Source organism: Ipomoea nil, unplaced genomic scaffold (genome assembly GCF_001879475.1).
Source record: "Ipomoea nil cultivar Tokyo-kokei standard unplaced genomic scaffold, Asagao_1.1 scaffold1421, whole genome shotgun sequence".
NCBI lineage: Eukaryota > Viridiplantae > Streptophyta > Magnoliopsida > Solanales > Convolvulaceae > Ipomoea > Ipomoea nil.
In genome coordinates, this window is record NW_017617849.1 from 1458236 (window position 1) to 1480641 (window position 22406).

Below are 22406 nucleotides of genomic sequence, written 5' to 3' on the forward strand. Positions count from 1 at the left end.
TTAAAAGAAAGTAAATCAAAATCAATGAGCATGTAAATGCAGGTTAGGTTGTTGACATTTACAAATAAAACCAGCATAACTCCTTAGTTTGAAGATCAAACAGAGTCTTGAGTTTTTTTTTTTTTTTTCCTTTTTTTTTTGGATAAGTAAGATTGTAGAATCTTACACCATCCATGGAATCAAGTTTAAAGTATTAAACCTAAAAGTTACATAGAAAATGGGCAATAACAAAATCAATGGACAACTAAAGCACAAAGTAAACCCAACTGTTACAGGCTTAGCTGCCAAGTTTAAGCCACTGGAGGTCGGAGTACATGGTCCTGTGAGGTGTCAACAGCAGCAGGAGGCAAGAACTGCCACATGGCTACTCCGGGGTAGCTAATCACCGGCACCACCTTAGTTCCCGGGGTGTGGCCTTGAGCAGCAAATGCAGCTGCCGGTATGGCAGGAGACAGGAGAGCAGGTTGCGTGTTCATGGTCTTCAGTTGTTGCTCTAGCTTATCTTTCTCAGCCTTGAGCCTCTGCTTTTCATCTCGAAGTTCATTTTTCTCGGTCTATGCAATTTGAAAAATAAAAAGATTAACTAAAGAGTAGCTTTGGTTTTCAACTTTTCATCATACTTGATGTAATTGCATATCAAAGTACAGGGTTATAAACTTAGGTTAACTGCATGCTAGATCCGAGACTAAAGCAAATAAGAGAGAAATTCTCACCTTCAACTCTTTTATTTTCTCCTGCAGGTTCGAATTTGAGTCTTTCAGCTTCTGAGCTTCATCACGCAGCTGTGTTACCACACGTACAGCATCAATTAGGATAGCAGATTTGTCTGTTTTAGGGGGCCTGCCTGGCTCAAGGAGTGCACCCAATTCCATGAACCTACATCAAGTCCAATTGTTTATATCAGAGAAAGAAAACGGTAAAGATGATAATAAGAGAATGAATAATGAGCAGACTTGTCATTTAGCCTATCCCTTCGTAGCTTCTCCCTGCATGCTTTGGAACTTGTTGAGGTGCATGATTCAGCTCTTGGTCTGTAAAAGAATATAAATTGGTGAGAGAAAAATGCATCAAGTAAGGCTGTCTTGACCAGTAACTAAAGTTCCCTACAAAATCACAATTAGGTCTTTTATTAACAATTTATGTCAGTGTTACAATTAACTGTAGTGAAGTAAGCTAGTATATCAATATGGCTTGGTGCATAATCTTAAACAATAATTATGGAACATTGGAACCTAAAATATAAAACTTGTGTAAAGTGTCTTCAAAAAAAAAAAAAAAGAAACTTGTGTAAAGTAGGGGCAAGGTGACATTTTTCCTTGTAAGAACTCTAACTTCAATAGACCTGTTCTGATAGGCTCTATCACGGTTTCACCTAAAGTAGAACAGCATTTTGTTATTAATTAAGATTGCATATAGAACAAGGCCTGAATTAAAGAATCCTATAGTCTTGGGAAGAGTTATGAAACTGCAATACATCAAGCAAACTAACAGCATAATGCAGTAAGAATGGTGACAGGAGAGTGGAAGTACTTCAAAAATGAAAACTATATGGCCCAACAGAAATTATTTTAGGTCAACAACTTCAGAGAAATTGAAAGGAAAAAGTGTGGAATCATGTCCACCTATAAAACTAGGTCATGAGAGTGGAGACACAAAAACATGCAAATAGAAGAAATAAAAGTTTTACCGTTTTTTGGAGCCAGTATCCTTTGCGCCATCAGAATCCCCAAATGATCCATCAAGTTCAGGACTAACAAGTTAGATATCCAAGAGTAAAAAAGAAAGGAAGAGAAAAAAAAAAAAAAAAAAAAAAAAAAAAAAAGAGGATTAGAATATAAGCAAGGACATAAAACAATGAAATAATGCTTATGGAAAAATTTTAGAAATGACTACTGACTAAAGAAGAATGCACTTCTTTATATAAATTATGAGGATGAATGATTGAGAAACAATGTGCAAGGTCATCATTGTAGTACCAGGCAAAAGGCCTTCAAATTTAAGAAGGCTTTATTAGAAGCTATAAAAGCTTACTGTCATTTCTTGATAAGAAAAGGTATGTATAGATTGTAGAACTTAGGTAGCAAAACAGATTCAGTTTCCCCAGCTTACATCTTCAAGGTATAGGCACTTAATTAGGCTGTATATTTACCCCAGAATTTATTGACTTCATGTTGACAGAATTTTGAATAAGATGAAATATAAATGTAAACTAGATATGGTTTAGCCCAGTTTTCTGATGAACGATAATGACCTAGTCACCTAGAGCAAGAATATAGCCTCACTTCACTGCCTCCATAGCCATTACTCATAAGCAGATCAGGAATAAATTTCTCGACAACCCATGCTCTCTGTTAGGTCTGTAAGAAATATTTTAATCTCTCAGCTGCAATCTATCATCCAGTTTAAGAAAATCATTCTTTTTCCCTCTTTGCTTTTATTTTTTTATTTTTTAAATAAATCAAACAAACAAACAAATCTCTTTGCTGCTTATGAGTTCTCCCATCACCCAATTGCTGAACAGGATTTTTCCCAAGTTGTCAAACTAGATGTCATGAACTTTCATTAAGAAAGCTACATGCTCTATATGCAACATTTCTTTAGTTCCCTGTCTTCAACCGCACCCATCCTTTATTCTTTTTTCACTTTCAATTTCTATGTGTTTTTATCTCCCTACAGGTAAATTTAAAACCAAACACACCAGATCGATACACCTGGTGGCTTACACTTGATCTATTCATGCTAAATTCTGCATTCAAAAACAAGTGTATCTATTTCGGACATAAATTAATTCCACCTTTTCCACACAGCAATAAACAGGAAACCTATCACATATTTGTACAAAAGCTCAGCAAATGACTAAATTAAACACCATATCAATTATCTTGTAAGCAGTCTATGTCTTTTCCATTCTGAAGAAAAGACAAGCTAAAGATTTTCATATTCCCCTAATCACTAATCAGAACCACAGAAGTCACAGTACCAAGCAAGTTTCAGAGAGCAGACACTACTAGAAACTTAAAAGTTCAAATAAAGCTTTAAAAAATTCTAAAATAACAGATTCTGCAGCAATGAGGCGGCGAATCACAAAATTGTCAGAAGTGTAGCCAAAAAAACCCCTAATTACACTCAAAGATCCGAACTTCACCCATAACTATACAAAATTACAGTAAAATAAATGAAGTCGAGACCAAGTAATTATCCTTTAGGGCTAAAGTTAAGCTACCTGACAGTAGATGAACCATTCAAGGGCTGCACAGGCCAGCTGAACCCGGTACCCAAACCCGAGAAATTTGCATCAGGAGCAGTGATATCTTCAACCCCGTAATCGTAGAGCCAATTGGTATTCTCCGGCGACACCATTTCCGAATCAGTTGACGGAGAGAAAGGTAATTGGGAGGAGAGAGAGAGGATAGTTTCTGATTACAATAGACGAAAATGGAATATTGGGAATTTAATTTGATTTGATTATCATGGAAAATGAAGGAACTATTTTCTATATTTTTTTTCCTTTTTAATTTACTCTGCAAATTGGCTTTTTTTTTAGTATTTAATTAATGGATTTGATTAATTAATTAAAGATTCCCCTGCGCATTTGCACTAATTCCATACTTCGCCCGTTAATTTTCTTCAATTATTTTTTCTCTTTTTTAGTTTACTCTGCAAATTGGCCTTTTTTAGTAGTTAATTAATGGAATTAATTATTTAATTATTTTCCTTAAAAGAATTTGTTTCCTCATTAGCTAGTATGGGAATTGGTGGAGCCTTTAGGACTTAGAGAGTGTGACTCGTTTGAGGCAGATTCTTTATTCAGTTTAGTTTAAGTTTTTTTTTTCTTTTTTTTTTTTTAAATCTTGCCTTCTTTTTTATTAAAAAAATATTTTATATGAGTCAATAATTTGGTGTACTTAACATAGTATTATTAGGATATGTTATGATTTTATTAGAGGAAAAAAAAATTATTTGCACCAACAAGTTTTTAACTTTTTCTTTAAATTTTAAAGTTATCTACAACATCATATATTAGCGATATATATTATATATTTAGTAGAGTTTTACTTCTTACTTTATTAAAAATATCAAGTAAAGAAATATGGTGTGCAATGAATTTTAAAATAAAGTATTATCATCATGTAATAATATCATAGATATAGTAGAAGCTGTAGAATTCTTATAGTAATTAGTATTTAGAACTTAATTAGTATGGTGAGATATACAATGATTGTCAAATTAAAGGAGAATAAGTGAGATCACCTTATCTAAGCAGACTATAATTTATGCATAATTAATTATTATTCTTTTTAGTGGGCATATGTATATTATTTATATTTTTTTAAAAAAAAATACTTTTTGTTCTTTTGGAATCTAAGTTATGACTAGTGAGCATGAATTCCAATTAATGATAACCACTCATGTAATAATGCTTAAGAAATTCGTAATTCAGTGAGTTAGTTGCACAATTAACTTAATAACCACAAGGTTCATTCGAAAAAACAGATAGTTGAGTGAATTTGATTATCAACACTTTGTCACTCTTTTATGTGGTTTGCAAATTATTACACAATACCATATGAGTAAAATTTATTTAGTACACCCCATTAAATAAGGAATGCGAGTTTCTTTCTTCACTAAAAAAAAAAAAAAATCCACTAGTTTCAAACCTCAGTTGACATTTAAACACAATTTAGACATTACAAAGGCATGCATGCAGCTTGCCTTGTCCAATTCAACTAGGTTAAACTTATGCCCATTGCCTTATTAATCACAATATGAAGCAAGAATCATTATCTCTGCATTTTCTTTTTATTAAAATAGAACCTTTTTTTTTTTTGCATGTATGAAAATTAATAGATTTGAAATTAAGTTGTACAAAAATGAGCAACATTAATAGATTTAAATTGCATTTGAAAAGAAAAAAATAAGTTTACCTATTTTTGTCCAAATTTCAAGATCTATCTATTTTTGTCCAATCCATTACTATTTCAATAAAATAAAATAAAAAATAAAATATAAAAAAAAAAAAAAAAAAAAAAAACTGAAATATCTCGTGTAAGCTTAGGTCTTGGATTAGTGATTAAGGTGAACAAATTTATTCGATGTATTTATATATAAATGGTTAGTTATAGATTTATAATTGCAAATTGTATAGGTAAAATTAAATTATTGTAACTTGATTTCTGGATTATAAAATAATAATTTATTCTCCTTTTTTTGTTGAATTGACTAACTAAATTCATTGTTGAAAAACAAAATTGTGTAGGAGACAAAATTACCTTTCAGGAGTTGAGCTATATGGAGTGGAGTAGTGGACTTTGGTAGCTCTTGTTGTCCATTCAATTTCAATCTTTTATTTTTTCTCCCATCACTACTACTGACCAATACCAACTTTACACCTCAGCTTTCGGTTGATCACTTCACTATCCATTTATGCAAAGCCTAATTTTATTTTGTTTGTATCAGCAGATATGGTTACTTGGTGATCCAATAATTCTCCGAGGTAACGTTATCAAGATAATATAAGTATAATTATTTAATAGAGTTAATAGTTTTGTCATGTTTAGTCCTAAATTTTTAAATCGATCACCTGTGGTCCTTCGACTTATTAATTGTATTCGTTGTCTAAGTTAACCACGTAGTCTTTAAAACCGATTCGCTACTTCCCCATAGTACTAGGAGCGTTGTAGTGTCTATCTCTCAGGATAAAATGGATCAACAGAACTATAGTTCGATTACTCAAACTATAGACCTTCGGCGAATTAAAACAAACGGCTTGAACACAAGCTTTTAGGAATGAATGGCCAGTGTTTTGGGAAGATGACAACATAGGAAGAAAAAAATGAATTTTTCTAGCTCTTAAAATTCTGCCCAAACAACATGATATATATAGGGATGAATTAAAATATTAGCATTATTCATGGTACAATAATAAATTCAATTTAATAATTGGTTTAATTATAATATTTGAAACGGTCATACTTATTATTAAAATAATATCAACGGTCGTTACGAAATTAATATACAATTAATTCGTACAAATCGTTAATAACTTATTTCAAAATACTTATCTGATAAAAAAGTAAGCACATTTGAAAGCGTCACCAGCAGAAAATCTCCTTTCGATAACCACCGAGAGGTGCAATGCACCTCTCGTAAGGTGCAAAATTAGCATCTTACAGTGCTTAACAAATTTGCACCTTATGGTGCTAATTTCCAATTTCAGCGAGAGGTGCATTCCCAATGCACTTATCGGTTGAATTCCCACCACAATGTGATTGTACATGGTAACATGTACCATAATATTTGATTTTTATCAAATAAGTTCACTTTTTGAGAATCAATTTTTCATTGACTTATTACTTATTTTGAGCATACAATATATCAATTTCGTTGATTCACTACGAAGAACTCGAATCCACACTGACCTGACTCAAAATCAGGAATAGACCGCACATATATTTGTACCACAAAATAACCACTCAAAATAGTCATTTTAGCTAAAATTTTCAACACTTTCAAATAGACTAATTTTTATTTTTGAATCATAATTCAATAATTGATCATCTATACTCAGTGTCTCTTATGCCACTACTATGTAGTGTGATGGCATCCAGATTATCCATCCAAGTAGATGGTCAAAGGTTTGAACTTCGATTGTAGGGACTTAGATTCTTTGGGCTGAAAATGTTTGAGAAAATATAAAACAGATACTACCATACCTTGTAAAGAATCAAAATACTCAGTGTCCCTATATTGGATAAATTTTTAAAAAACTTGTATAGGTTGATAGTAAAACTCATGTGTCATTTTCTTATTGGAAGTTTAAAATTGATATTAATATCAATTCAAAATTTAAAAAGAATTAACAATCAGTTTATTAATTAGTTGTAAAATTAATAGTTATCATTTTCTATTCAAATTTAAAGATCATATATCATAAAATAGTAAAACATTTTAGTATAGACACAATATTGTTCTAGTAATACGACCACAATTGGCATAAACGATCTTTCATGACGTAAAATAAAATACTAATTGTCAAGTATACTACAATTGAGAGTAAAGTTTAATTTCTTAAGTTAAAATCTTGAAGTTTTTATTAGTTAGTCTAAAGTAACTAAAAAAACGTTAGCTTGGTCAATCCATCCGCCACATGGTTCTGCTCACATTACAATGGACGATCTTGCCCCACTGGAATATAGAAGTGGAGTCTGTAATGAAATAGATTTGTTGTAATATATTAAGAATATTTCGATCGATATATAATTATTTAAATTAGAACATCAAATATTATATAGTTCAATTGAATATACGGGTTGGATCAGTTAAGTGTTTTTATATTATCATTGTATGAATTTAAGCAAATAACTGCTCAAATTAATAGCTAATGTGTAGATGTATGCATGTAGTGTTATAACTTTGGAGATTTTTTTTTATCATTGTTTAGTATTTTTTTTTATAAATTATACAAATGTGTTCGTTCTCTAGCAACTCAGTTATATGAATGAATTGTTATCTTAATTCATTTGTATGGAGGATATTTTTTTTATCTATACATATAACAATTTTGTCATTTAAAAATATAATATCAACGATTTTATTTACACATTGTTGAAACCTCTTTGTAGACGACATTGGTAGTAGCAATACAATCTTGTCCATCATCGTCTAGAGCTAACACCTTCAATTGATCAGGATGGGTGACTCGGTGAAAATATATAATGGTATAATATTAATCAATTAGCGATCCTTTTATATTTTAAATAAATTAGTAATATCATATTCATTTTCAGTCAATTATTCTTTTGTATTTTTAGTCAATTAGAATATTACATGGAGTGATATTTTTACCTAATTTGTGTTCCATTTTTAATTGAGGATGTATAATATTATTATTGAAATATTTCTGTTTCATTTGTAATTTACCTTTACTATTGTTTAAAATATGCACTTACTATTTATAATGTAGAATATTATTATTGAAATATTGGCGTTCAATTTTAGTTTCCCTTCCATTTCAATTAAAATGCAATGATCTAACCATTTATTTTTTTCATATTAGTCAATTATGAATAATTTTTTATTTGCAGTCAATTATTAATATTCATTTCCTTTTAAATTTTCAATCCATTAGTAATATCATATTTATTTTCATCCAATTACTTCTTTTTTATTTTTAGTCAATTAATCAATTAGCGAACTAAAATATCAAATGCAATGATATTTTTACCAAATTTTCGTTTCATTTTTAATTGATGATTTAGAATATTATTATTGAAATATTTTCATTTCATTTTTAATTTTCGCTACATTTTTAATTTACCTTTACTATTGTTTAAAATATGTCTTTAGTATTGATGATGTAGAATATTATTATTGAAGTATTTCCTTTTCATTTTTAATTTACCTTTACTTGATAGTGTAGAATATTATTATTGAAATATTTCCATTCTATTGTTTAAAATTGTGTAAAATTTATGACATACTCGTGATTTGATGTATTATACTGTGTAATATTATTGTGAAAAATTAAAATGCAATGATCTAACCATTTTTTTTCTGTTTTAGTCAATTATGAATATTTTCTTATTTTCAAACAATTGTTAATATTTATTTCCTTTTTCAATTAACCTAATATTTGTTGCCAAGCACCTTGTGCTCAGATGGCATGTAGTGACCTCTCTTATGTGGGAAGTCATGAGATCGAGCCTTAGTATTAATTATTCAGTGAATTCCATTTCATTTTCTATTTTTCGTAAATTATGAATCTTTTTTTTTTCAATTTTTTTTTGTAGGATTGTTTTTACTGTTATTTTTATTATGACCCCTTTTTTTAAAAAAAAATCTTTCATTTTCATTGAATTAAGAATCCTTTTTTATTTTCAATTTTACTGATTATTATTAGTATTAATCAGTAAATTTCGTTTATTTTTCCATTTTTAGTGAAGTAATGATCTTTTTTTTTTCTTCATATTTTACTGCTAATTTTCTGACTGATTATTATTACTATTAATTAATCAGTGAATTCCATTTCCTTTTTTATTTCTCGTGAATTAAGAAACTTTTTTTATTATTCTAATTTTTGGTATAATTTTTTTTTTTTTTACTGTTATCCTATTATGACCTTTTTTTTTTCACACCCTTACGTTTCTTTTTTTCATTTTTATTGAATTAAGACTCATTTTTTATTTTCCTATTTTACCAATTATTATTAGTCATAATCAGTAAATTCCGTTTATATTTTCATTTTTAGTGAATTAAGGATCTTTTTTTACTGATTATTGTTAGTTTTAATTAATTAGTGAATCCCGTTTCCTTTTCTATTTTTTGTGAATTAAGGATCTTTTTTTCTATTTTACTACTAATTTTTTTACTAATTATTATTAGTATTATTAATTGGTAATTTTTTTTTTTATTGTTTGGGCGGGTAAGTAAGAAATGGGGGTTTTGTTTTTAAGAATAATATAGAATTTTAGTGAGTTAAGGATCTTTTTTATAGAATTCTCTTTCAATATTTAAATACATTAGCATAGTAATTACACGAAAGAAGGAAAGAAAAATTATTAGAATAATACTATTTTCACCCGTTTGATGCACAGAATGGATTTGTTGTAATATATTAAGAATATTTGGATCAATATATAATTATTTAAATTATAACATCAAATATTATATAGTGCAATTGAACATATGGTTTGGATTATTTATGTGTTTTGATGTTATCATTGCTTAAATTTGAGCAAATGATTGCTCAAATTAATATCTAATGTGTAGATGTACGCATGCGGTGCTGTAATTTTGAAGATTTTATTTATCATTGTTTAGTATTTTTTTTTTATATAAATTAGTCAAATGTGCTCATTCTCAAGCAACTCAGTTATAGGAATGAATTACTATCTTAATTCATTTGTATGGAAGATATATATTTTTTTGTCTAGATATATAGCAAATTTGTCATTTAAAAAAAATGTCAACGATTGTATGTACACATTATTGAAACATCTTTCAACATTGGTAGTAGCAACACAATCTTGTCCATCATCGTCTATAGCTAACACCTTCAGTCCATCATGATGGGTGACTCGAGTGAAAATATATAATGGTAGAATATTAGTCAATTATGGATTTTTTTATATTTTAAATCAGTTTGTAATATCATATTCATTTTCAGCCAATTATTCTTTTTTATTTTTAATCAATTAGTCAATTAGAATATCATATGCAATGATATTTTTACCTAATTTTCGTTCGAGTTTTAATTGATTATGTATAATATTATTATTGAAATATTTCCGTTGCATTTTTAATTTTTTATTATTGTTTAAAATATGCCTTTATTATCTATGATGTAGAATATTATTGTTGAAATATTTCCGTTAAATTTTAGTTTCCATCAATTTTTAATTAAAATGCAATGACCTAAACATTTATTTTTTTCATATTAGTTAATTATAGATCATTTTTTATTTGCAGTCAACTATTAATATTTCATTTTATTTTATATTTTCAGTTAATTAGTAATATCATATTCATTTTCAGCAAATTATTCTTTTTTATTTTCAGTCAATTGGTCAATTAGCCAATTAGAATATCAGATGTAGTGATATTTTACCCAATTTTCATTCCATTTTTAATTGATGATGTAGAATATTATTATTAAAATATTTCCGTTTCATTTTTAATTTTCATTGCATTTTTAATTTAACTTTATTATTGATTAGAATATGCCTTTATTATTGATGATGTAGAATATTGTTATTTAAATATTTCCTTTTCATTTTTAATTTACGTTTACTTGATGATGTAAAATATTATTATTGAAATATTTCTGTTCCATTTTTAAAATTGTGAAAGATTTATGACATAATTATGATTTGATGTACTATATTGTGTAATATTATTGTAAAAAATTAAAATGTAATAATTTGACCATTTTTCTTTTCCATTTTAGTCAATTATGGATCATTTTTTATTTTTAGTCAATTATAAATATTTATTTCCTTTTTTCAATTAACCTAATTTATGTTCCTTTTTTCATTTTTAATTTTCAGTCAATTATTAATATTCAGTTATTTTTTTAGTTTACCTAATTTCCATTCCATTTTTAACAGATGATGTAGAATATTATTGTGAAATATTTATGTTCTTTTTTTAAAATTTACCTTTACTATTTACTATTGTTTGGGTGGGAAATCAAGTAAATAGGATTTTGTTTTTAATTATAGTATAGATTGACTCATTTACGAATTGGTTCAATAAATCATAAATATTACCAATTGTTTGGTCACAAAATAAGCTTTATCTAATTATATCTATATTAAATTATATATATATATATATATATATATATATAATTTAATAAATTAGAAATTATAAAAATAAAAAATGATTAAATTGTGTAAAGTATATCAGAAAATATTACGGATTATTTGCTTAGAGGAATTACTTACTGAAAAAAAAATGTAGTGAATTATTTTATTAAAAGCAGCAAAAAATTGTGTATATAAATTAATAAATTAGTTGTATAAATTAAAAATGAAAAAACAGGAAATACATACTTAGAATTAGATTTCTAACTTATTTAATTTTCAGAATTTCGGAATAAATTTGTAATTGTATATAGTAACGTAAGAATAATTCTTATGCAATATACGATTTGACAACTCAATTAATATTAAGATTCCGTGCAATGAACATGTATATTATCTTGTGTACTCATTTGAACGATAATTTATTTTTATACAATAATTATGCATAATAAATTAATATTATGCTAATTAATAACTAATAAAATTTATTATTAATTTGACCATTAAAATTAGTCTGGATGGAAAAAAACATATATGAATTGGTTCAATAAATCGTAAATATTACCAATTGTTTGGTTGGAAAATAATCATTATCAAATTAAAATTGATTAATTTGACAAATTATACTTAAGATAAATATTACAGATTATTTACTTATATAAAACTTTTATTGAATTATTATTTTATAATAAGGAGTGAAAAATTTTATATATATATATATATATATATATATATATATATATATATATATATATATATATACACACACACACCACATTGGTTATTGGTTATATACCATATTATGGATTTACGTCCATATGAGAATATGAAAAGAATAAATGTACAACCTAATTAATACTATGCATTACATAATAAATATCATACCTAATATTACTATACATAATACCATACGTAATTATTATTTTTAATACCATGCATACAATTACCATACATACTTGAACTGGTTATAAATATAGATTTCTTAAATTGGTTATAAATCATATTATGATATTACGTCCATATGAAATAATATTAACATACATAAAATTATCATACATACTTGTTAATATTTAGATTTATTAAATTGGTTACAATTCATATTATGGTAAAATAATTCTTATGCAATATACAATTTGGAAACTCAATGAATATTAAGATTCCGTGCAATGAACATATATTCCATCAGGGTGTTGCTATTTGCACCCCCCTTTGACCAAAAGTAGATATAAAGTATTTTGAAGTTATAAAAAGGTGAAAACTTTTAATAATTAATAGGTGGTGTAAATAGCTAAATAAGGGTCATTTTGCTATTTGCACCACTTGGTCAAACCTCATTTATGATGTGTGATTAATAATATTTTAATTCAAACTCTAATTAATTAAAATATTAAATTAAAAAAAATTGAACCCCGTCACTGTTTTGCTTGTTTTTGTTTTTTTGTTTTTTTTTTGTTTTTGATTTTTTAATGCTAATTATTTATGAAATATTTTTTTAAGTTTTTATTTTCAATACATATATTTTTAAGTTTCTATTGTCAATACATTTTTTTTGTTCAATATATATTTTTTGTTCAATACATATTTTTTCAAAGTTGCTAATTGTAATACATATTTTTTTTTAAGTTTATAATTTCAATATATATATTTTTTAAGCAATTATTCAATATTGATGTTTGTGAGATGAAATTACTGGTAATTTGGGTGGCAGAGAATACAAATTGGACTCATATGACTATATATATGTGTGGTGGCTCTATTTGGCAGAGCTTATTTTAAGCTACTAATAAGCTATAAACTATGTTTTGTAATGTTCATAAAATAAGCTTCTAGCTTAAAATAAGAGCTTATTTTGGAACGCTACTTTAGGTAGCGTTTCAAAATAAGTTCCTAGCTTCCTAACTTTTTTTCCATCTTTATCCTTATTATTTTAAAGAAATGACATAATTTACCCTTCTCAATTAAAACTTTTTTCTCTTCTCTTTTAATTTATCTGCAACTTTCACCGCAAATATTATAATTCAAATATCTTTTTACCAACCGTTGATATAATTCGCTGGTCAAATCCGCTAACGCTAACCGCTAACTGCTGATTGTCAAACAAGGATATCGTGACGTAGTTCTCACTTCAATTTGTTGTGTGATTTGAATACTTTCTTTGTCAACAAATCCCTCAAGTAGTTAATATGATTGGCTTTATTAATTATATTTTTTAAAATTTTTCATGGTATTAATAAAATACTTGGTAAATAAACATATAACATTACTTATATTATAACTTTGATATTTAATTAAAAAACAGTGCACAAAAAAAAGATAATAGACAATGTAGTGAATATAATCAATTAATAAATCTGAATGTAAAGAATTTTTACATTGGAGAAAAATAAAGACAATATAACTAATAAAATTATTTCTCTTAATTAATTTAAAGACAAAATGTTAAATTTTAATATGTAAACAAACTAATGTAAACAGAGCCTATGTATCACACAATCTATAAGTCATTTTGAATGCTACTAGCTCTATTACATTGTAGTATCTGTTCATATACTTTCTCAACCTACTGAAACACAAAGAGCTAATAATACATCCACTGAGGTTCGAACTCACAACCTTCTAAATGGAAGTCCAACCCGGGTACCATTGGACCACATAGTCCTGGTATTTTAAGTTGTTATTTGAATTGTTATTTATTTCTATGAGTGTTGCTATTTGTATTTTAAGCCAGTTTGTTCTTCCTTGCTAGGTAATTAGGACTCATTTAAATTAGATATAATTTCTCAATTGACTAAATAACAATCTCATTGTTCCATTTCAAGAGAGAAAATTATAGTATAAAGAGTACTGAATTTGTGATTTTATTTATTGGGTGACTTGTGAGTCTATCTATATACTGAATTAATTTAATTTGTTGTGAATAGAGTTGTAAATTAATCAATTTATTGTATTTACAGTAATACAATATAAAAAAGATAGGTAGAAAATCAATTTATTGAGTAATATTGAGTACATAGAGCAACATATACTACAAAGAATACACAATTGTAGGAAACTATTTTACAGAGACGGAAGAACGACCATAAATACAAAATTCAAAATAGAAAGAGTGTAGGAACACATGCAGTAGACTTATTTTATGATTAGAAGCCTTTGACCTCCACTTATTTTATGATTAGAATTTTAACTACATCAAAATTGTTAGAACTCTAACCCATATATCTTTATAAAATTGTTACAGTATTTACAGTATAAAAAGATAAGTAGAAAATCAATTTATATTTCAAAGTCTCAATAGAACTATAACCCACATATCTTTATAGAATTTTAACTACATTAAAATTGTTAGAACTCTAACCCACATATATCTTTATAAAAGATAGGTAGAAAATCAATTTATATTTATTTATTTCAAATATCACTAGTAATCATTTTATATTTCAATTTATAGTTAAATCAATTTAAAATAATATATACAACAAATTTGAGTTATAAAAAAATTAAAATAACAAAATTAATTATTATTTCTCTTTATTTAAAATTAAAACATAAACAAAAATAAGTATTGAAAATATAAACTTAAAAAAAATGTATCGAACAAAAAAAAAGATGTATTGAAAATAGAAATTTAAAAAAAATATGTATTAAAAATAAAAATTTTAAAAAATATTGAACAAAATAATTATGCATTAAAACATAATAATAATAATAATAATAATAATAATAATAATAATAATAATAATAATATAATAATAATAATAAAAAAAAGAGATTGATTATTAAATAAAAATAAAAAATAAAGATTAATGTTTGACTACATTTAATGAGGTGGTGCAAAAAGCACTTTTTTATTTGCACCACCTATAAAGCTATTACACCTATTAAATAGGGGGGGTGTAAATAGCAAAATGGGTGGTATAAATAGAACTTCCCATTCCATCATGTATACTCATTTGACCAAAAATATGAAGGTTGGTTCAATAAATCGTAAATATTACTAATTGTTTGGTTAGAGAATAATCTTTATCAAATAAAAATTAAAATAATTAAATCTCTATCATATTCATATGCTGTTGCTTTAGGCTTTTGTCAAGGAGCACTACTCATGATCCTCAACACATTGCCATGGCTCCAAATCCTTGTGTTACTCCTATTGGTGCTGGAAGGATCGTCACATCAGGAAAAAAAATATTAATAGTCCAAACTCATTCAATGATGTCCCCTCTCATGCAAATGACCTGCAGATCTAGTTGCTCATAGTCCACTAATAATCAAATGGTCAGTTTTTTTTCTATCACTATGAATAGTGCATTATTTAATCCTGCCCAGAGTCCAATAATAAACAACTTTTAATGGATTGAGATAAGGTATTAGAGAAATACCTTTAAATGGGTTGAGCAAACTCGTCCAGATTGATGATGAAGAAGATGATATATATGATCAATATAATCATAGTTTATATAATATATGTAGATAGATTTTAAATTTCACCAATGGTATATATGATTTTCTATTCTTTATTAAAAAAAAAAAGAGTTGAAAAAGGATACAGAGATTTATCAAAATGTGTAGGCGTAGTGCAACAGCTCTTCTGGATACGCAAAGAATATGGGTCTTGTTCCTCCTCTTCTTGAAGGTCCCTGTTCTCTACACCATTGCTATGCAGTTGCAGAGAATATTTCCTTAGGTTCTTTGTAACTTGGTACTGTTTGTATTGAAGAGAATGTGATGTATATATAGGTGTTTCGATATGATTAAGGGTAACATTTATGGTTTTTATTATATTACCAATTACCAATTACCAATTAAAATTAGAGTTATCATTTTACATTTGCTTACCAAAAAATTATATATAGATACTTAATTTATATTTGAAGAATATATTTACCTAATTTACTTTATATACAGTAATAAGTATGTCTACACATAAATGAATAATATATAATATATAATTTCAATATTTTGATAATTAATTAAATTAAAAAATTAGGATATTATATAAACGCCGCTAAGTTTTGGGGGAAAATTTATATGATTTTTATATTATTATTATTATTATTATTATTATTATTTTATTATGCTTACATTATTTCATAAGATTTTTATTATACTTGAACAATAATATTTTCAATTATATTATAGAATATAATATCATACATAATATTACCAATTATGTAATATAACAATTAATAGATTTTATTTAATTTCCATTTGACATTTACTTACCAAATAAACTTTACTACAAAAGTTTTGGGGGGAAAATTTGTTAGAATGATTTTACTTATATATATATATATATATATATATATATATATATATATATATATATATATATATATATATAGATTATTAGAAATATGGAATTTCCGAATTACTAGTTTACCCTCAATTAGGATATCCTTTTGGTGGCCAGCAGGAAGCAGCTCACTTCAAACGGATATAACTGAAAAAGTGCATACAGAGTTTGAAAACCAGCTAGCCATGGCTGCCATACCAAATCTCAACCTCATACTCGAGGCTCTATCCCTCAATCCCAAGCTTCACGGCGGCACGGCAAGGCGGAAGAGGGCGGCGGCGATCCACTTTGCCGATAAGAAGGCGCCGGAGATTCAAGAAAACCAACCACTACCAGAAGTCACCAAAAGAAGATTAGCAGTAGGCCTTGCTTCAATCGCAGTTTTCGGAAGCTCCGGCATAGGGAAGTCTCTTGCCGAGGATAATGGCTTTTGGCTCACCGGCCCTTTACCAATCCCTACCGTCACAAGCGGTAAAACCACTAATTTTTTTGAAAACCATTTGCAAATAACACATTCAAAACTTAATTACTATAAACCTAACCTCGTAGCAGCGATAGATTAGTCCCTAACCTGTGTTTTGATACTACTTTATTAGGATCAAATGCCTACCACTATCAATAATAAGTATTTACTATTACAACTAGTAGCGAAGAGACAACTTTATTTTTTTTGTACCCGCATCACCTTTCAGCCGTCCAACCATCTCCTAGTCACCTGGGGATGGACTTGCCCTTACTCAACAATATTGTTGATAAACCAACAACTTTTAGTCATTCAGTTCAATCAAATTATTTGAGTTAGTTCCATTTTTTATTCTAGATTTATATGTGACAGTGCACAGAAAAATCTGATGTTTTGGCGTGTAGATATCAGGAATAAAGAGACTGGGACTCGGTCGTTTGTTAAGAATCAGATGTACATTGCGAATATTGGAACGAAAGGGAGCATGTACAGGCTAAACAAGTGCGCCTTTGATCTTATGGCTTTGGGGGATCTAATTGGCTCTGATGCTTGGAGCTATGTTCTCAGATATCTGCGCATCAAGGCTACCTTCATGTACTTCGATTTCGACAAGGTAATCTCCACCGCTGAAGCAAATGAAAAGCAGCCCCTCACAGACCTCGCCAACAGATTATTTGACAACATTGAAGAGGTATGTTAACAGACATTTTAGCAGCAATTAAGTTTATGATATGGGCTTAATTGTGTGTTTATTGGCAGCTTGAGGATGCTGTGAAGAAGAGGAACCTGTCTCTAACGGAATCGCGATACGAAGGCACTCTAGTTCTTCTCCAGGAAGTGATGAGTAAATGGCCTAAGATCCTCAACACTAGTTTTGAAGTCAAATCTATGAAGTAATTATAGATGTATTCCAAATTTCCAATGGCAAAAAGTTGTGTTTTTGCTTGTCAAATGTACTGAGCCTGTGCTTTCAAATTTACTATGGCCTCTGCAATCCCAAAGCTTATATGTGTACAGTCCAACTATCAGTTTAGATTTTTAAACACATTACTTCAATTTGGTAACAGAGCCAACACATGCTCGTTTCTTGTGAAATATATGCGTAAGAATATGTCTCTGCAGGCTAGGATTGTATTCGATCTGCGTGGTGAATAAGCTGATCATGTCAAAACAAGAATATAATATACATATCTGTATGCATTCATGCATGTGTAATCTGCAGATACATACTAAGCGATCTCTGATGAGTCTTTTGCCGCTCCGTTGCTTCCTCGGCCGATTTCGGAATTGGGAGGAGCCTTTGGCACTCTTATCTGCAAAAATATGTCGTTGTTTATGCTCGCCTCTGTTTTCCTCCAATCTGCGTTTTCAGGGAGTTCGATCCTCCGCACGTATCCCTGTTCCCACCAATGGCCGCTTCTCCAGTCGTTGCTCGACCTAGCTTCTCGGACCTGCCTCCACAGGCCGCTGATTTCCAACACTTTCCGGTTTGCTACGCAGATCTGAACTCCTGTCACTGACAAATCAAACACCGCCGATCAATTTGGAATCAGAGCAAGCAAAAGTTCATGAGTTCAAGTTCGATCGAGTTCGAATCTCCGCTACCCTACCTACCTACCTGGTAGTTCTGATTTGAGTATGTAGTCTGTTTCCGTTTGGAGCCAATCGACGGTGCAGTGATTTGAGCAGCGGAGATTGGCCAACAGAACGTCCGATTCGAACTCCCATAGCGGGAAAGCGTCGGAAGGATCGAAGAATTTCCCGAACAGAAACGGACTGAAGAGTGAGCCTTGGGAGAAGACCTTCTGCGCCGCCGCGGTTGCGTTATTCCCCTTCTCCATTAAGCTGGCAAACGCGTCTTCCTTTAGCGGCACGCACCATTTCCGCGGATTTGGATCTTCAAATCCAACCTCAAGCTGTTTGTAGCTTGTCATTCAATTCGCCCCGTTGGGAAAATTTTAAGCTGCAGATTAGAGCTCTGCTGAAGAGAATTTGAGTTTGGGTGGTTCTTTATAGTTCCGGTCGAGAAATGGCTATACAGAAGGAACAAATTCTCGTGGAGACATTGGAAGGCCGGCTGTAAAGATTAAAGAATATTTAGCCCTAACACCCTCAACCACTACTCGAAAGTGTGCACTAAGCAAATTTCACATTCTAATATGGCCATTCTTGCTGGGAGTAAAACTTGTAACTTGTGGTTATTAAATCAACATGCAACTTGGCTAGAATTGTCTGGCTCAAATTTTACATGATAACTAAAAATAGACTGGGACTAACCTCAACCAAGATGGGGTTAATAATAGACAACCTAAATTGGTTTATCTTTATATTGTTCTTTACCAGCTACGGTCACAAAATAATGTTTACCCAATGTACACTCTCAAGTACTGCAACGCAATAACATACAGTGTGTGAAAGGAATACTTTGAAAGTACATGAATTGTTCTGGTAGTAGCATCAACTTTTTTGTTTTGGTGTTTTATAAATGTAAATGTGGAGATGGGATGGAAGAAGATAAAAGCAGAATAGGTGGCAGTGGTATGCATGGTTCAGTGTGGCATCGAATCTGCATATCCACTTAGTCTAAAAGCCTCAACTGGACTGGCATTAGATAGGAACACGTATGGGCGGAATCCATTTCAATTCATTAAATAGTTATATTTATACTTCATGTATTCTCAGATCTTACTCATTAATTTTATTTTTTGATGTGACAAATTTTGATGAGTTATTTTTATTATGTGGGTCACAATACAAGTGTCTATATCAATATTTTATGTGTGAAAATTGAAAGTATAAAATAAGAGTACTATTTTCCTAAATTAAACACCATTTTACTATGTGGAAGATTTTCTTTCTCTTTCCTTGATGAATTTTTATAGGAATATAAAGTGGCCATGGATTCTTTTCAATTAACGGTGGAATTGGAGCTGTTAAAATAATTGAATCATTTTAATCATAACATGTAGTTTGATTGGATCATTTTAATGGTTACCCGTCATATTAAGAAATAAAATTAAAGGAGTAAAATTTAGAAATACATATTGTAGAGTTCATCAAAGTCTTTGCTATAACAATTCATCCCAATATATGCCGGGACATTTAAATGATGATGCAACCAAACAACTAATATTCAATCCAAATACAATATAACTTCAAAAACTGTGTAAAATACATAGCTGACGACGCTCTTATACATTGTATGAATTTCATAAAAAGGCAAATTGAATAAGCAAGGCAGCAAATTTCACTGTAGTCCTTACTTTTAATTATATTATAATGGAAGGACCAAATTGCAAATAGGAATGAACAGAGATTTATTGTCTTCAACAGACTGTCCACTCATTTATTACGGAATACTCAAAAAAAAGCACAAACAAACAAACATGAAATGCTTCCACCGTCACGAAAACGTCTCAAATAAATAATTAGATTCAATCCAAATTATTCATAATTGAATTATAATATTTTATTTAATTTTAACAAATAAAATTTATGTTATATAAATAATACTTTTTATTAAAATTCTTTATTTAAAAAGGTTGATTTGTCCATTCTTAAAAAATATAACACAAAAATTCACACGAATAGTTCAATTAAATTTTGAATGACAAATTATATAACAAAAATACATGATCGAGTCTTGACGGTTATAATATGAAAGTTATACTAAATATAACAAGCATTTTGTAAATCCTAAGCACTAATTCTCTTTATTCTTTTAAAATGTTAAATTTTCAATTTAAAAAAATTTATATTTTGACTCAACAAAATATATAAAAGAAGATAAATTACAGTAACACAGTGAAAATAAAAAAAAAAAAAAAAAAAAAAAAAAGAAGCAGATTTTGAACTAGAAGGAAGGCCATGGCCCATGGGGTATGATCTTAAACTTTTGTCAGCTTCCAGAAAGGCGAATTTGCCCCGGAAAGGACTTGTCTTGGTCAACTTACGCGGTCTAGCAAACCCCTGTTCTTGACTGCGTCGCTATTTGCTATTTCCTTTAATTCAAAGTTTATGCTTAGGGAGCTTATTTTGTTTAATGATCTGTTCATGCTCAGATATATCCAACTGGACGACTTTTGAGTCAAACAAGGGGTTTTTATTGGTTGTGTGGGTAGGCAAGTTTTGTTCGATCCAGTTTGTTGGAGTTATTCTCATCCTGCGCATTCCATTTTTGGCTTTTTGATTCCGAAGTTTAGAATTTCACGAGAGAAAAGGATATTTTGGGGTGCGGGGTTGACTACACAATTTGATTTTTAGTTGAAATTTAGCAGTGGGTCGCAAAGGTTTCTTATGAAGAGTCTAGGATTGAGGCATCTGTTTTTTTTTTTTTGAAAACAGGATTGAGGCATCTGTAGTTGTTGCTTATTGGACATATATTTCTGTTTGGTGGTTATCTGTGAGAAGACCTGAGGTTTAGGGTTTTCTAGGATTCTTGGGATTGATTTTTCTGATGATCGATGAAAAGCATTGAGTGGGATTTGGAAGTTGATTCAAGACCAAATGTGTATTCACAGAGTACTTCTGTTAGTTTTGTCTGTGATTCTGATTGTCACTTTGGAAGGAGCAAGTCAAGAGACCAAGAGGCCAGAAGAAGATTTATTAGCCAGTCTAATCAACTCAGGGGATATAAATCATGATGAGGTATGGATGTTCTTTACTTAATTTTTCTATCTTTGTGTATTTAGAATTGAGCTTGTGAGTTGTGGCCTTTTGAAATTACTGCTTGTCTAGTTTTCTTTGGATGCTTCTGTTGGTTTATATGGCATTGATTGCCAATTGCACTTATTTAGCAGCATTTACCACAAATTTAGCATTGCAGACCAAGTTGCGTCATCTCAATTTTAGAAATAGGATTTATAGATAAGAATTCTGATAACAAAGCCGCCGCCTTGACCTTTGAGGCTCAGAGCTTATAAAGTTCCTTTCATGTTTGCCTTTATTCCTTTAACTTCCCAAGTATTTATTGTCCTGGTGAATGAGAGAATGGGCAACTGGAAAAGAATTCCTTAGCATAATAACATCTTAATTCTCAAAGTCCTGGGTTCAAATCTCCTTGGTGTCCTTTATTTATTTCAACTTAAAACCCCTCTAGACTCTAGTAGAATTGGGCATTACGCCAATAATCCCTTTTTTTCCTGTTAAGGGGTGGAAGATAAGGTGAGAAGATGGTTTAGGTGGTAAATGATGCATATCGGGAGGCTAATACTGGCCAAGTTGTGCTTTAAACTGGCACAAGAAACTGTTTTACTTGGGAAGATGGTAGTTTGAAGCTGTTTGTAGAGTTGTACTTCTTGCTTTGCTAAAAATACTAAGGGGATGGTCACAACTTTTCAAGCACAAG

At 29.3% G+C, this 22406-nt stretch overlaps 4 protein-coding genes across 7 annotated transcripts in view; 2 read left to right on the forward strand and 2 right to left on the reverse strand.

Moving 5' to 3' along the window:
* The window catches only part of LOC109187654 (transcription factor ILR3-like), a 25911-nt gene continuing 3505 nt past the window's right edge, over positions 1-22406 (reverse strand). Inside the window, exons 2-6 of the mRNA XM_019337910.1 lie at positions 3224-3408; positions 1688-1750; positions 954-1031; positions 714-876; positions 1-554 (exon numbers count right to left, since the gene is read on the reverse strand). Of these exons, the coding sequence (XP_019193455.1) occupies positions 291-554; positions 714-876; positions 954-1031; positions 1688-1750; positions 3224-3360 (705 nt within the window). The 5' untranslated portion in view covers positions 3361-3408 and the 3' untranslated portion in view covers positions 1-290. The remainder of the gene's footprint in view (positions 555-713; positions 877-953; positions 1032-1687; positions 1751-3223; positions 3409-22406) is intronic.
* On the forward strand, positions 16735-18267 carry LOC109187653 (photosynthetic NDH subunit of lumenal location 3, chloroplastic). Of its 2 annotated transcripts, XR_002055293.1 has the most exons (4): positions 16735-17067; positions 17464-17750; positions 17819-18022; positions 18168-18267. XR_002055293.1 is itself a non-coding variant. In XM_019337908.1 (3 exons), the coding sequence occupies exons 1-3, from the start codon at positions 16782-16784 to the stop codon at positions 17954-17956; spliced, it is 711 nt and encodes a 236-aa protein (XP_019193453.1). In that variant the 5' UTR covers positions 16735-16781; the 3' UTR covers positions 17957-18133. The 2 variants fall into 2 exon arrangements, 1 of the variants encoding a protein (XP_019193453.1); XM_019337908.1 differs by lacking the exon at positions 18168-18267 and having other exon boundaries at positions 17819-18133.
* LOC109187655 (21.7 kDa class VI heat shock protein) lies at positions 18189-19121 on the reverse strand. Its single transcript, XM_019337911.1, has 2 exons — positions 18678-19121; positions 18189-18575 (listed from the first exon to the last, which is right to left on the reverse strand). Exons 1-2 carry the CDS (start codon positions 18991-18993, stop codon positions 18289-18291), a joined length of 603 nt encoding a protein of 200 aa, XP_019193456.1. The 5' UTR covers positions 18994-19121; the 3' UTR covers positions 18189-18288.
* Positions 20993-22406, forward strand: part of LOC109187646 (formin-like protein 5) — a 7115-nt gene continuing 5701 nt past the window's right edge. The window contains exons 1-2 of one of the 3 annotated variants that reach the window (XM_019337896.1): positions 20993-21362; positions 21404-21706. In XM_019337896.1, the coding sequence (XP_019193441.1) occupies positions 21566-21706 (141 nt within the window). In that variant the 5' untranslated portion in view covers positions 20993-21362; positions 21404-21565. Of the gene's footprint in view, positions 21376-21403; positions 21707-22406 lie in introns of all 3 variants that reach the window. The other 2 variants (XM_019337895.1, XM_019337897.1) reach the window with 2 other exon arrangements.

What these genes read in the sequence shown, in the direction of transcription:
- LOC109187653 (XM_019337908.1), top strand. Translation starts at nt 16,782, where the DNA reads ATGGCTGCCATACCAAATCTCAACCTCATACTCGAGGCTCTATCCCTC. An exon ending in AATCCCTACCGTCACAAGCG is followed by an intron (nt 17,068 to 17,463) that starts GTAAAACCACTA and finishes TTTGGCGTGTAG; the next exon opens with ATATCAGGAATAAAGAGACT. An exon ending in TATTTGACAACATTGAAGAG is followed by an intron (nt 17,751 to 17,818) that starts GTATGTTAACAG and finishes GTTTATTGGCAG; the next exon opens with CTTGAGGATGCTGTGAAGAA.
- LOC109187655 (XM_019337911.1), bottom strand. Translation starts at nt 18,993, where the DNA reads ATGACAAGCTACAAACAGCTTGAGGTTGGATTTGAAGATCCAAATCCG. An exon ending in ACTCAAATCAGAACTACCAG is followed by an intron (nt 18,576 to 18,677) that starts GTAGGTAGGTAG and finishes TTGATTTGTCAG; the next exon opens with TGACAGGAGTTCAGATCTGC.